The sequence below is a fragment of the Perognathus longimembris genome, chromosome 18 (genome assembly GCF_023159225.1).
Source record: "Perognathus longimembris pacificus isolate PPM17 chromosome 18, ASM2315922v1, whole genome shotgun sequence".
In the NCBI taxonomy this organism is placed as follows: Eukaryota; Metazoa; Chordata; class Mammalia; order Rodentia; family Heteromyidae; genus Perognathus; species Perognathus longimembris.
In genome coordinates, this window is record NC_063178.1 from 23,009,757 (window position 1) to 23,024,602 (window position 14,846).

The following is a 14,846-nucleotide window of genomic DNA, read 5'->3' on the forward strand; positions in this document are numbered from 1 at the left end:
ACTAAGGAGGCTTATCTCTGTAATACTAGCTAATCTGGGAATGGAGTGTGATAGTTTGAAGCCAGCCCAGGGAGAAAAATCTGTGCAACACTTACTTCCAATTAACCAGCAAAAAGATCAGCCTTTGGGTGTAAAGACAGCAGGAATGCTAGGCCCTGAGCTACTAAGGTGCACGCGCACGCACACACACACGGGCGCACATACACACACACACCCAAAACCCAAGCAAACCAATCATTTCATATGTAAAAATGGAATTAAGGTGATTTACATGCAGAAATTTTATTTACTCAAGTGCTCAAAGGTCACACTGGCGATTCTATGGGACTTTTTTTAACATGGTGAGAACACATCACTTTGAGGCACCTCTCCAAATTGTGACAATTGTGACAAAGTATCCTGGTATCTCCAAGTCAGAACAAGATAGCTTCTGCTGAGAACCCCTGTACAGGAAGGAAGGTCTCAAGTTCTACAGCAACCTTTTAATGTCCATTTCCTGGGTGATAAATGAACAACAATGCACTACCAAAGTTCTTTATGAAGGCATGTACCACTGAAGTTTAAGGACCACCAATTTCTACGTGGTGGAACTAGTCTTCAGGCTATCCCACTACTTCTGACCACAACACCATTCTGTGTAATTCAGAGTACCTAGCAAGAAGGCATTTAGAACATTTGTTTACTTGAGGTTGGCTGGATAAATCCCACCACTCTCTTGAATTCATTATGAGTAGACTTCATTATAATCATACCAGTTCTGGAATCCAAACCAAGCATCCCATTTTTCCAACTACCACTGTTCTGGACTTAAGTTTTCAATTCAGCACTCCTACTCTGATGAAAGATTTCCTGAGCCTTCTGCTATTGCATGAGTCCTGTATAAATTAATTTTCTGTCTAGCTCCCTGGTATCTTATTTGCTTACCAGGGTTACAGCCTGGCAAGGTCTAGCATGATAATCTGCTTCTCAAACTCTTTCCATTTTTTTTTTTTTTCCTTTTGCCAGTGCTGGGGCTTGGGACTCAGGGCCTGAGCACTGTCCCTGGCTTCTTTTTGCTCAAGGCTAGCACACTACCACTTGGGCCACAGCACCACTTCTGGTTTTTTCTATATGTGCTGCTAAGGAATCGAACCCATGTATGAGGCAAGCACGCTAGCAGGAGGCCATATTCCTGGCCCTTCCTTTAAAAAAAAACACACACACAAAAAAAAACCTCTTTCTTCCTCTTTTTATTTGCTGGGCAAACTTCAACTCCTGATGAACCCAACAATCTACTTTGTGATGAAAATCAAGTTGATTCCTCAATCTTCATTCAACTGTCCGTATCAAATAGTGAACTTTAAACAAGTCGGCCAAGCTTATTAGATTTTTCTAGAAAGTCAACTTTCGCATTTCTCTCTTCACTCCGAGGTTCTGATCTCATTTCAGACTTCCAAGAGAAGCAAGCAGAACCACAAAGCTGAGCACTGGTGCCTCACTCCTGTAATCCTAATCTCAGGAGACTGAGATCAGAAGACAGGTTTGGAGCCAGCCCAGCAGAAAAGTCTGTAAGATTCCATCTCCATGTCTAATTAACCATCAAAATGCTCGACCAAAGATGTTGCTCAAGTGGAAGGGTATTAGCCGTGAGCAAAGTAAGCCAAGTAAGAGTGCAAAGCCTTTAGTTCAAATATCCATCCTGGCAGGCAAGTATGGGCACATGTATAAGCATGTATGTGCACACACACATACACACATAGAATCATAGGATAAAAATTACCAGTTGATGTGTTTCTTCATATACCTGCCTTCCTTACTTAAAAACAGAAAAAAAAATCCTTCTCTAATTAGTAACTAATCCCTCCAAAACACTGATCCAGGAGAGATAATAGGTATTAGAAGCAAATTCCTTAAATAAGAGGAAATGGGATTTCACCCTTTTAAAATAGGTCATTCTATGAGTTCTGGTAACATTTCTATTTATAACTATTTGAACTTTTAAAAAAAATCCAGTAATCTGATTAGTTGGTTATTTCTAGGGCTTTTTCCTGTTTATTCTTTTTCCTCTCCTTGTTTGAGTCACATTTTTCTGCTCTCTGCATACCTAGTAATTGACTGTATGCCAAAAACCAAGTTCTATGTTGTAGAATTTTTGGTGTTCCTTCGAACATTTGGTCTTTATTCTGGAACATAAATAAGTTGTTTGGAATATTCAATTTTTGCTAGGGCAAGACTGGAATCATCTTTAGAACTGAAGACAAGAATCCTTCAGAGTAAGTGTTCTACTTGATGGATACTATGTACTACAAGGACTTTCCTTTCTGGCCAGTGAGGATGTCAAACATCCCAGAACAGTCCTTTCTTCTTTTCAGTTGCTTTTCCCCCCCAAGACTTGAGAGTTTCCTCATAGGCTCAGCAGTTTTCAGGCATAGATTCAAGGGGATCGTGGAGCTTTTCCTACTAAGCGCTGATGCTCGGCCCAAACTCAAATTCCCTGTCTCCTCAAATCCAGGAGTTGCCAGATTGTGTATGTTAAGGAAGCCCCACCCCCATTCCCAAGCAATCTAAACACTCTCAAGGCTGAGCTTAATTCCTTGTCTCTGATAGAATTTTGTGGCTAATTTATAAGAAATCATCTGAAGATTCATAGTTCCCTCCAGCTTGTCCTATTTTCTGCTTCCTTTCTATTCCAAAGAGTCACTTGTGATGATTATAATGCCTCCTTTTCAGTACACTCTTTTACTTCAACTAGGCTTTTCTTCCCACTATTCTACCAACAGACCAACAGTACTCAAATTAAACAATCACTCTCCTATATTCATCTCCTCAGTGGATATAGCTAACATTCTCTAATATTTCTCCTAATATTTCTTCCTCTGAACCTCAACTATATATAAGGTTGAAGTTCTACCTTGTATAGTTTAGTTCAAGTTCAAGCTTATCCCAACTATATAAGCTACTGTATCAACCCATTTAGTATCAACCCATGGCTGTCAAATTACATATATTTCTAGGACAAAATGCTCAAATGCATTACATCGTCATATATCCAATTATACTGGGAGAAGATACCTTTTCAAACTTACCAAATCTACCCAATGTCCTCCTTTTAAATTTTCCCTAAGTGGCCTAATCACCAATTGAGCTACTCAAGAGAGGTTGATCCATGATTCTTTCTACATTCAAGTGGTTCAGTTAGTTGTATGCTCTATAGTCAAAATATATTTTGAATCGGGTTCATCCATATAATCCTAAATCCTAGGTACTCAGGAGGCTGAGATCTGAGGATGGCAGTTTAAAGACAACACAGGCAAAAAAATTCCTTAACACTCTTAGCTCCAATAAGCTACCAAAAAAGATAGGAGTTGTGGCTCAAGTGATAGAGTGCCTTGGGCACAAAAACTCAAAATATGTTTTAATTAATCGATCTCTTTTATTGCCCCTACTACCTCTGGCCCAAGCAGAGGAGGTTTCCTACCAGATACTCAAAATGATCTTGAAAAAAACATTAGATCATGTCATTCCTTTATCTGAAACAATGTACTACTTCACTTCAAAGCAATCCAAACCCCATTAAAAGCCTCCTTATGGAGCTGAGAGCATGGCTGAAATGGCAGAGCACCTGTCTACCAAGTGTGAGGCCCTGAGTTCAAACCCCAGTACTATCCAAAAAATCCAAACCACTTTATGGTCTCCTGCCTAACTGTGGGTCCTCATGTTCTAGTAACCAATCTCTCACTCTGTTCTAGTCATACTGATCTTCTTTGAGGCTCTCAGCCTGGAAATGTTCTTCATCCAAATCATCACAAGGCTAGCTCATTCCCACCATCCAAGTCTTAGGCCAACTGTACCTCCATGCAAACAAAACTACCCTCCCCTCTTTCTACCTGAAATTCTGTAGTTCTTGTTCCACTGTCACATACAGTATTATTAAATATTTTATTTCATAAATTTGTTCTATTTTTCTCTGCATTGTCATTGGAATTGTCCATTTTTCAGCTGCTAAACACGTAAGTGAACATAGCAGCCAAAATTTCCTATACTTACCAAACCTACAACTTAAAATACAATACCCACGAAACAGTATCAAATTCAAAAGGAGTAATGTATGCTCCAAAAGGGGGAAAAATTGACTTGTATTTTCTCAGTCTTGGTATTACATATCTCACCCCTGATATCTCTAGTTAGCCATAGTAAAATCAAAATTTTGCCTTAGGTCTCAAAATAGCTGTATTTCTTTGTTTCATCTTAGGATACTATTACTTGACAGTTAAACAAGAATTTGCAACCATTTACTACAGATTTTGGCTCTAGTCTTAAATAATCTTAAGAAAACCTGGTTGGGTGCCAGTGGCTCACACCTGTAACCCTCCTACTCAGGAGGCTGAGATGTGAACATCATGGTTCAAAGTCAGCCCAGGCTGTGAGACTCATTATCACCAATTAACCACCAGAAAACTCGAAGTAGCACTGTGGCTCAAAGTGGTAGAGCTGTAGCCTTGAACAAAAAGAGCTCAGGAACAGAGCCCAGGCCCTGAGTTCAAGAAAAGGAAAAAAAAAAAAGATATTATACAACTCTTTAAATAGGAAGAGTCCATTTTTATGTCAACCACAAACATAAGGGATACATCAATGGCAAATCATTTTGGAGCATTAAAAGGTCACTGTAAAAAGAGGGAGTAGGTAACAATGTTCAGCAAGAAATGTACTCATTACCTTACGTATGTTAACTATAACCTCTCTGTACATCACTTTGACAATAAAATTAAATTTTAAGGAAGATCAATGTGAAAATTCAACCAGTAAAAACGTTCATCTGCCTATTAGTTTTTTGCAAACACTGCCTTATCGAAAGTTACCCCTAAAATCATGATTGTCAACACATAAAAAGACTAAATTCAACTCTGTGAGATTAAGTGACATGTTAGAAGCCACAAAGTCAAAGGTATACTTTTCTCAGAAGATAGCAACTGCTGTTTGAGATTCTAAATTGCCAAAATAATCTATTCCAATACATAAAAAGATTGGAATTTATACTAAGTCATCCACAGGACATTTTAAAGTTTGGGTTATCTTGGCTCATAGACTCAAAGACTACATTCTATATTCAACCAGGATAATAATGATGAAATTTAACTAAAATGAGTTGCCTTAATGTTGCAAAATTGAACAAGCTATGTTACAAAGTACATCCAAATTTTTAAAACTATGTTACAATATAAATCCAAGATGGACCTCCATTCCATATTTCAAAAAGGACATTATTTTTGCATTCACAGAAACTGTAACAGATAACGGAGTTTTCTTGTTTATCATCTATGACAGTGGTGCTGTGGATGAAATTTACTTTGCTTAAAGGTGTAAAGTTCAGTATCCACTATATTTAAAGTATGTCCTACAGCTGGATGCTAGTGGCACATACCTGTAATCCTAGCTACTCAAGGAGGCTGAAATCTGAGGATAGCAGTTCCAAGCCAGCCAGGGCAGGTAAAGTACATGAGACTTATCTCCAATTAACCACCAAAACGCTGGAAGTGGGGCTTTCTCAAGTGGAAGAGCACTAGCACTGACCACAAAAGCTCTGGGACAGGATCTGAGCCCTGAGTTCAAGCCTCAGGACTGTCCCAAAAATAATAAAATTATGTAACAGCTTACAGTAATTAATTATAATCATAGCTTTATGAAACTTGATCAGCAACTGAACAGGCTCCAGTTGCTCATGCCTGTTATTCTAGGGAGGCTGAGAGCAGAAGGATTCAGCTGGGGACAAGACAATTCTTGGGAGCTCAACACAGCCATGGGCCTAAGAAGGTTCAGGGGCAGGCCCCAGGCCGAGTTCAGACTCTGGGGAGGAAGTGCATGCCACCTAGATCAGGATTTACTGATGAATACGGTGAGAAGCGAGAGAAGCAGAGAAAGGTCTCTTCTTAAACGTTTTTCCTGAGCCGACCTCGATCCTCTTGATCACTACCCAAGTAGCTAGAACTACAGGCTTCAGTCACCGAGTCATGGTTAAAAAGCTTTTTTTTTTTTTTTTGGTCAGTCAAGGGGCTTGAACTCCGTGCCAGGGAGTTGTCCCTGAGCTTTTGTGCTCAAGGCTAACACTGCCACTTTGAGCTACAGTGACACTCCCAGTTTTCTGGTGGCTTATCAAGAGATAAAAACTCTCACAGATTTTCCTGCCCAGGCTGACTCCCGGTGGACGATCCTCAGGTCTCAGCCTCCAGAGTAGCTAGGATTGGCTGTGAATGTGGCTTTAGTGGTAGAGTGCTTGTCTAAGCATGCATGAAGCCCTGGGTTCCATTCCTCAGTACCACATAAAAGCAGCTCAGGGACAGTGCTGAGGCTCTGAGTTCAAGCCCCAGGACTGGCAAAAACGAAAAACAAAAAAAAAGTAGTTAGGATTATATGCGTGAGCTACCGGCGCTAGGCTTAAAAACTTTTTGAGATCTATGTTAAAGTGACAATTTCATAAAGGGAAAACTAACTTTAAGATACAGTTCTAGACTTAATTTAAAAAAAAAAAACAAGGGGCTGGGGATATAGCCTAGAGGCAAGAGTGCCTGCCTCAGATACACGAGGCCCTAGGTTCGATTCCCCAGCACCACATATACAGAAAACGGCCAGAAGCGGCGCTGTGGCTCAAGTGGCAGAGTGCTAGCCTTGAGCGGGAAGAAGCCAGGGACAGTGCTCAGGCCCGGAGTCCAAGGCCCAGGACTGGCCAAAAAAAAAAAAAACAAGGTTCAATTTCAACAACAAAAAATCTACTAGTACTAATCTCCTTGATATATTTGGTATATTGTATATGAAGCTGATGCACTAAATTTAAAACCCCAAACAGGGGCTGGGGATATGGCCTAGTGGCAAGAGAGCTTGCCTTGTATACATGAGGCCCTGGGTTCAATTCCCCAGCACCACATATACAGAAAAAGGCCAGAAGTGGCGCTGTGGCTCAAGTGGCAGAGTGCTAGCCTTGAGCAAAAAAGAAGCCAGGGACAGTGCTCAGGCCCTGAGTCCAAGGCCCAGGACTGGCCAAAAATAAATAAATAAATAAAAAATAAAACCCCAAACAATAACAATATAACCTAATACTAGAAATGGTAAGTTATAATAGCACATCCGCATTCTACCATGTTTCAACTTCTGTTTTAACCTGTTAAAGAGATTCATTTATCTCATCAATTTGAGTCTGTTATTTCCTTATGGTTTAAAATTTACCTCTGGGGGCTGGGGATATGGCCTAGTGGCAAGAGTGCTTAGGCCCTGGGTTCAATTCCCCAGCACCACATATACAGAAAATGGCCAGAGGGGGCGCTGTGGCTCAAGTGGAAGAGTGCTAGTCTTGAGCAAGAAGAAGCCAGGGACAGTGCTCAGGCCCTGAGTCCAAGCCCCAGGACTGGCCAAAAATAAAATAAAATAAAATTTACCTCTGTAGCTCATTATTATATACAAAGCCTTCATCAATTGTTACCTTTGATTTAGCAAACTGTAATTTATTATATTCCATAAATTCAAACTTTAATCCCTAGGACCTATGACTCAAGCAAGTCCTTCCATTAGTTATAATCTGGAGTTATTTTATAACTGTACAATAATTAAAAAGAAACTAAGTCTAAAGTTGGGACAGGAGCTCTCGCTAATGTTTCTTCAAAAAGTAAAGCAGCATGCTGTCTACTTAGAACAAATATAGTCAGGTTTTATTTGTGGCCGAATAGGAATGTATTATTTTCTCAGTGTTGAGAGAATTCTTAGCTGGTAGGGTGGAGCATGCTTATAATCCCAGCACTAAGTAGAATGAAGCAGGAGGGTCACAAGTTCCAGACTGGCCTGAGGTACAGAGAACCCATCGCAAAAAGCTGTTAAAACAAAATCTACAAAACTTACATTTCTGTCAAGTTTACCATAGCCATAGAAATCAAATATCCCCAAATACAAGTATCTATAAACAGATATATTTCATGTGACAATTCTGTAGATGTATTTTAATTGTGAAATGCTTTCTTACTAAGATAGTGTATAAACCACTATCCTCATATATACCTTTCAGGACCAAATAAAATGATACTGTTTTTCTAAGCTAGAGTCAAGATACGCAGGCAATGTGTCAAAGGCATTCTCTGCTTCAGCCAATTACTGAAGCTCGTTTTTCTAAGGTTAACTTAGTACACGTTTTCAATTTTGTATCACATGCTTCTTTCAATTAATTGTGATTTCCATAGCCTGCCACTAAAGCATGAACTACAGGAGCAGAGACCGTCAGGATTCTTTACAGCATGAACACCAGGAAATTTCTACATTCCTTTATTAAATTTAATAGTCTCTTCTTGAGAGCTATGCTTCACTCATCATCGGAGTGTTTGTTGGTTGGCTGGGAAGTGAAAAACCTCTAAACAGATGATGGAAAAGGGGAGCCTGAAGGGGAACATATTTCAGAATTCCTCAAAAGTAGGAACTCCACATGCCACAACCTAATGACAGACATCACACTGTAAGATGTCAATATTATTCCAGCAAACAAAACTTATCTGCACAATTTAACATGCATTGGTCCTGAAGCTGAGCTCAGCTCTCATTTTAGGTTGTAGCTCTTAGGACTGTTAAGTATTCAGACAAGCAAGACAGTTGAACTTCTCAAGTGTACTGTAGTGCTCTCTTAATCAACACTTTCCCCTTCCTAGGGTGCAAAGCAAGAACTATGAATTAATTCCTGGGGTTAGGATAAGACCAATACCCCAACTTCAAAGTATTATCTGTAAAACTTACCAAGAGAAACAAAAAAAAAACAAAAAACAAAAAGACAAGATTCTGCAATCACAAGTACTTTAATTTTTAAAACAAGTAACTTATTAAACGTGAACAAATAGCACCATTCTACTCTGAGTTGATACAAGTAAAAGTAAATTTAAAGGTACTGTTCTCACAGGTAATGGGCTCAAAAGTCAGTTATTACCCTAGACAATCTCAACTACATACACTTAATTATCTGTAAGATGGATTTTAAGACACTACTCTCCAAAGAAACATTCCACTGTCAGAACTATTTTACTTTAAAAGGTTAAACAACCCAAGCGGTTTAAAGAGTTTTATTTTCAAAAACATTACAGAGCATAGAAAGTTCTTACAGTACCAATGGAAGTAATACAGTACAATTTTCCACAACAAAATTGTAGCACACACGTCCACGTGAATCCTTGACTTCCTTGAACTGTCAATACACTGCACCCTGTTTAAATGGCTGTACCTGAAAACCAAGGTATGCAATTCCTTAGGATTAGAAAAGTCATCAAGTTATACTGTCAAGCATCTGGGGGGAATGAGAGGAAGATTCTATTACCCTTTTGTCAGAACCCCACTTCCACAGCAGCTTCGACAGTCTATTAGCTGTGACGGTTCCTCTACCTACCAAAGCCCACCCAACTCTGCGAAGCTTCTGTTAGGAATCGAATAGGACTTTAGATCTGCAGCATTTATTTGAATCGGGTCTTGCTCTACTTTGAGGACGGAAGGAAGGCAAGCTTCACTTTTGCAGTACCAGTGATTTTTAGAAATAGATAAAAGTTGCAAACAAATCCGCAACGTAATCCTCCAGTATCAAAGCAAAATAAATAAATCAATCGATAGGGACAAGTCGGGGAGGAGACGTGTGGTTGATCAGGGTCAACCTCGCACTTAACCGGCTTGGGGACTGGATGCAAAAAAAGAAAAAAAGGAAAGCAAAAGCAAAGTCAGATGAAGTGCGGGCGGTCATGCCGCGAGCAAGTCCCCCCTTCATCTCCCAGCGAAGTTGGGGCGCCCCGGTCGGTGCCCCCGACGTCCCCTCGCAGGGAGCGGGGGCAGATGCGCCCGAGCGCCGCCGTCGGGGTGACACGGGCGGCGGGGAAGGGCCGCGCCCGGGCCCCGAGCGGCTTTCCCGCCCACGGGCAAGTCCAGAGTCCCCCGCACCGCGGCGCGGAACCGGCGCTCCCGGCCGCCGACCGCGGCGCGACGGCCCGGGAGCGCCCCCCAGCGGCCCGCGGGCGCGGCTGCAGGCGGGTCTCCCCGGCTCCCGGCCGCCGCACACCCGCCTCTCCCCCCCCACCCAGCCCCCCCCCCGCCCTCCACCGCCGCCCAGCCCGTTCCCCTCTCCGGATGCACAAGGCCCAACCCAAGAACTAAGACCACAAAATGGCTGCCGGCGGCTTCGTCACGTGACCCCTTTGTGCCTTTCGGGCCCCCCGAACTCCACGGGACCCGGGTACAAGTAACTAGGGTCGGCGGGTGGCCTCGGCGGAGGCCCCGTCCGGGCCGCGGCGGCCGGGGACGGAGGCCGGGGAGGCGGGGTAGAGGCCCGGCCGGCGACCGCGAGTCGGCGGCGGAGGGAAGATGGCGGCCATTTTGTGTGGGTCTGCTGCTCGGCCGCCGCCGCCGCGGCGGGCAGGAGGGAGCGGGGCCCGGCGGCGGGCCGGGCAGGGGAGTTAACACGTACCGACTCCTCTTCCTTCTCCATCCCGGTGGGCATCTGCGGCACGGCCCGGTTTATCGAGGCGTACTCGTGCAGGTCGGGCAGGTCCTCGCAGCGGAAGACCGGCAGCGGCTTGGAGGCGTCCAGCGCCCGCGCCCGGAACGACAGTTTACTCATCTCAGGCGCAGCAGAAGCCTCTCCGCGCTGGGGAAACGGCCCCGGCCAGCGGGATCATGGAGAACCGGGGGTTCGGTCCCCACTCGCCAGCCGCTGCCGGGGACTTGAGGGGCGGAGCGCGGAGCCCGCCGTCCGGGCACTAACACCAGCCGGGAGGGTGGGAGGCCGCGCCGCTCCGCTCCTCGCTCGCTCGCTCTCTTCAATACGCCATGGCCAACATGGCGGACATTAAAACTCCACTGTGCGCTCTTCAGCCAACCCCAGCCATTCCCCACACTGCATCGCGCAGCGGCGCGGGCACGCGGACGGGGGGGGGGCGGCGCGGGCTCGAGGCGGGGAGCGCGCGTCCCGCCAACCCCCGGCGCCCTGCCGGCCTCGGCTCCCGGCGGCCGGGCGGCTCGCGGGCCGCGCGCCTGCGGCGGGACCCCCGCGCCCCTCCCGCCGCGCCGCGCCGGGGGGCGACCGGGCACCGAGGCGCGGGCACGTCCGGGGGCCGCCGCTGCCGCGGGGCGGGGCGGATACGCTCGCCGAGGCCGCGGCTCGCCGGCTCCCGCTCGCGTCCGTCCGTCCGCCCGCTGGCGGGGCCCGGCGAGCCTCTTCCCCAGCCGCACGCCCGCCGGCAGGGCGCGCGGGCGGCGGCGGAGCGGAGGAGCGGCGGCCCGGCCGGCCCCGCAGCCCCGCGCGGGCGCCCGCACCTGTCATCCTCCCTCCGTCCCTCCGAGGGGCCCCGCGCGCCGCCGGCCCCGCCAGGGGCTCGGGAAAGGGGGGTGCGGCGCCCGCGGCCATGAAGCTAAATAAATAAATATGAATAAATGCACACGCGGGGTGGGGGGCAAAAGAAGGAAAAAACAAACACAGGCAAACATGTGAACTCCGGGTAAAGTTTGCGAGCCGGCGACCGCGCTCGAAGCCCCCGCCGGGCTGGCATCCATCACATCCTCAGTCCCCCCACTCGGGATGGGGTGGGCACGGGGGGGGCGGGCACGACTCGGGATGGGGGGGCACGGGGAGGGCTGCGGCCGCTTATCCGCCCCCCACTCGGGATGGGGTGGGCACGGGGGGGTGGGCACGACTCGGGATGGGGTGGGCACGGGGGGGTGGGCACGACTCGGGATGGGGTGGGCACGACTCGGGATGGGGTGGGCACGGGGGGGGCTGCGGCCGCTTATCCGCCCCCCACTCGGGATGGGGTGGGCACGGGGGGGTGGGCACGACTCGGGATGGGGTGGGCACGGGGGGGTGGGAACGACTCGGGATGGGGTGGGCACGGGGGGGTGGGAACGACTCGGGATGGGGTGGGCACGGGGGGGTGGGCACGACTCGGGATGGGGTGGGCACGACTCGGGATGGGGTGGGCACGGGGGGGGCTGCGGCCGCTTATCCGCCCCCCACTCGGGATGGGGTGGGCACGGGGGGGTGGGCACGACTCGGGATGGGGTGGGCACGGGGGGGTGGGAACGACTCGGGATGGGGTGGGCACGGGGGGGTGGGAACGACTCGGGATGGGGTGGGCACGACTCGGGATGGGGTGGGCACGGGGGTTGGGCACGACTCGGGATGGGGTGGGCACGACTCGGGATGGGGTGGGCACGGGGGGTGGGCACGACTCGGGATGGGGTGGGCACGGGGGGGGCTGCGGCCGCTTATCCGCCCCCCACTCGGGATAGGGTGGGCACGGGGGGTGGGCCCGACTCGGGATGGGGGGGCCGCCTTTCCGCTCCCCCCCACTCGGGATGGGGTGGGCACGGGGGGGCCCGCCTTTCCGCCCCCCCCACTCGGGATGGGGGGCCGCCTTTCCGCCCCCCCCCCCACTCGGGATGGGGTGGGCACGGAGGGGGGGCCGTGGCCGCTTTTCCGCGCCCGCCCGCCGGGCCACCTGCAGGGCGAGCGGGCACCGGCGCGCGGCTGGCGCGCGGCTGGCTCGCGCGGGGGCTTCACCCCGCTTTCACGGACAGGCCCGGGCAAGGGGGGGGGGGGCGGTCGCAGCCGCTCCGCACTTTTTCCTCTGGGAAAAAATATGCACTAAACGGAAGCGTGGAAAAGCCCAGCAGCTTCCCGCCGCACGAGCCGCGGAAGAGGAGATTCTTTTTAAGGGGGGGGGGGGTGCCCGCCCGGAGAGACTTCTTCAGGTGAATGGGGTCGAGTGCTGGGCCTGGGCCCGCGCCGCCCCGGGTGGAGACGGAGGTCCAGAGCCTTCCCGACGGTGGAGGGGGCGGAGGGGGCGTGCACCACGGCTCCTCCCCGGGGGCTGCAGAGCGGCCGGGACCCTCCGTCCCGGTAAGGAGCAGGTTTGCCGCGGACTGTTTTCATTAGCCTCGGGGCACGCGGCTGCCTCCCCGGTTGATTTCTACATGGCCTTCATTACGGGGAGCCCTGACCGCTCCCTGCGTGCCAGCAGGCGAGGGGGGGACAAGCAAGTGAACTCCGGTGTGCGGGGCGGGTGGGCTCTCGTTCCTTCGGAGAGAACTGCTAGAGGGATGGGGGGCCCGGGGAGCCCTCCGAGGGAGCCGCTCCGGGGATGAACACACGCTGGGCTGCGGTGGCTTCCCGACCCAGGACGTCCGGGGAAGAAGACAGCTCGGTAAAACCGAATAAGGTAAGTATGGGAAGAAGAAGGAAGAAGAGGAGGAGGAGGAGGAGGAAGAAGAAGAGCATCTTAGATAGATGACAGAGGTGGTAAGTGCCCCTCGGAGCCCTGAGAGGTCATGCCACACCCTGGGAACCTTAAGCGTTGCCAACTGTGACTATGACACCTATGGAGCCAGGTTTAACAGCTCTGAAAACACTGGCTGACCGCGGCTGTGGAAGTCCGCTCGGCCTACGATATTAGATTCCTAAGAATCCTGGTTGAATTTGTGTTGGAAGAACTCAAGATTCTATAGGGCAGCATATAGTCCTAAGTGGTCCAAGAAAATGACTTTTCCAATCCGGGACTTGAACTCAGGGCCTGGGCCCTGTCCCTGAGCCTGTCTGTGCTTAAGGCTAGTGCTCTACCACTACAGCCACAGCACCACTTCTGTCTTTTTTCTGTTTACGTGGTACTAAAGAATCAAACCCAGGGCTTCATGCATGCTGGGTGAGCACTCTGCCACTAAGCCATATTTCCAGCCCCCAAAATGCACTTTTTAAACCCCTTATTTTCCACATATTAGTAATGATAGGGATTGTAAGTGAATTCCTTGTTCTCTGGAAATTCTGAACTCATTCCTGAAGGGCAAGTCAAAGGATATGCTTACAAATTCAGCACGCATTTTTTGTTGTTGTTGCTTTGAATCCTACCCTTTTATTGCAGGATAGAATATTACCAATTTTGGTTACCAGAAAAAGTATAGCAATAAAAAATTCCTCATGTACACTTTTATAAAACACAATTTTTCAAAATGATAACAGGTACATGCTAGATTTGAGGCTTAAGTCCCTGAATGGAAATTAATGAATCAAAACAAATCACTATATATCTTCATTTGTTAATATTTTGTCTAGATATGTACAGTCAACTAACTGTAAAAATGAATCCCTCATCAAACCTGAAACAAGCCCTATTGGAAACCAGAACTCATCCTAACACTACCAATAACACCCCCCAACACAAAACCACAATCAACCCTAACCCTAAGACTAACACTAAGCCTACACTAATCCTAACTAACCCTAACCATAATCATAATTAGGCCTAACTTTGACCCTATCTGAAATAGTGAACCTAATATTTAACTCTAACCCTATCCCTAACATCTATCAATTCAAATCCTAAGTGCTTGCCTCGTATACATGAAGCCCTGGGTTCGATTCCTCAGCACCACATATCTATAAAAAGCCAGAAGTGGCGCTGTAGCTCAAATGGAGAGAGTGCTAGCCTTGAGCAAAAAGAAGCCAGGGACAGTGCTCAGGCCCTGAGTCCAAGCTCCAGGACTGGCAAAATAAATAAATAAATAAAATCCTGAAATGAAAGCTAAACCAGCAGTAACCTTACAGCCTAACAAAAAACCTAAATGCTGATCTGCCAAAATTCTATCCCAAACTCTAATCTTCATATTAACTCTACCAGTCATCAATAATTAGCTGACCACTGATTCTAATCTAACCCTTAAAACCTAATGGTAAAAACAAAACAAAACAAAACAAAAAATCTCTACTCCAACACTATAACATACCCAGTCAAAAAGCCCAAACATAACTTTACCTACTACACTTTACCCTAATTCTAATCCTAGCACAAATCAGCATGCATTTTTGCAAATAATTTCTC

General features: G+C 47.9%; 1 protein-coding gene across 3 annotated transcripts in view; it reads right to left on the bottom strand.

The window, feature by feature from the left end:
* Epc1 (enhancer of polycomb homolog 1) overlaps positions 1 to 10,929 on the bottom strand; it is a 60,172-nt gene extending 49,243 nt beyond the window's left edge. The window contains exons 1-2 of one of the 3 annotated variants that reach the window (XM_048367914.1): positions 10,445 to 10,929; positions 9,048 to 9,220 (exon numbers count right to left, since the gene is read on the bottom strand). In XM_048367914.1, the coding sequence (XP_048223871.1) occupies positions 9,188 to 9,220; positions 10,445 to 10,597 (186 nt within the window). In that variant the 5' untranslated portion in view covers positions 10,598 to 10,929 and the 3' untranslated portion in view covers positions 9,048 to 9,187. Of the gene's footprint in view, positions 1 to 9,047; positions 9,221 to 10,444 lie in introns of those variants that run through there. The other 2 variants (XM_048367910.1, XM_048367913.1) reach the window with 2 other exon arrangements.
* Between the last annotated feature and the right edge of the window lie 3,917 nt (positions 10,930 to 14,846).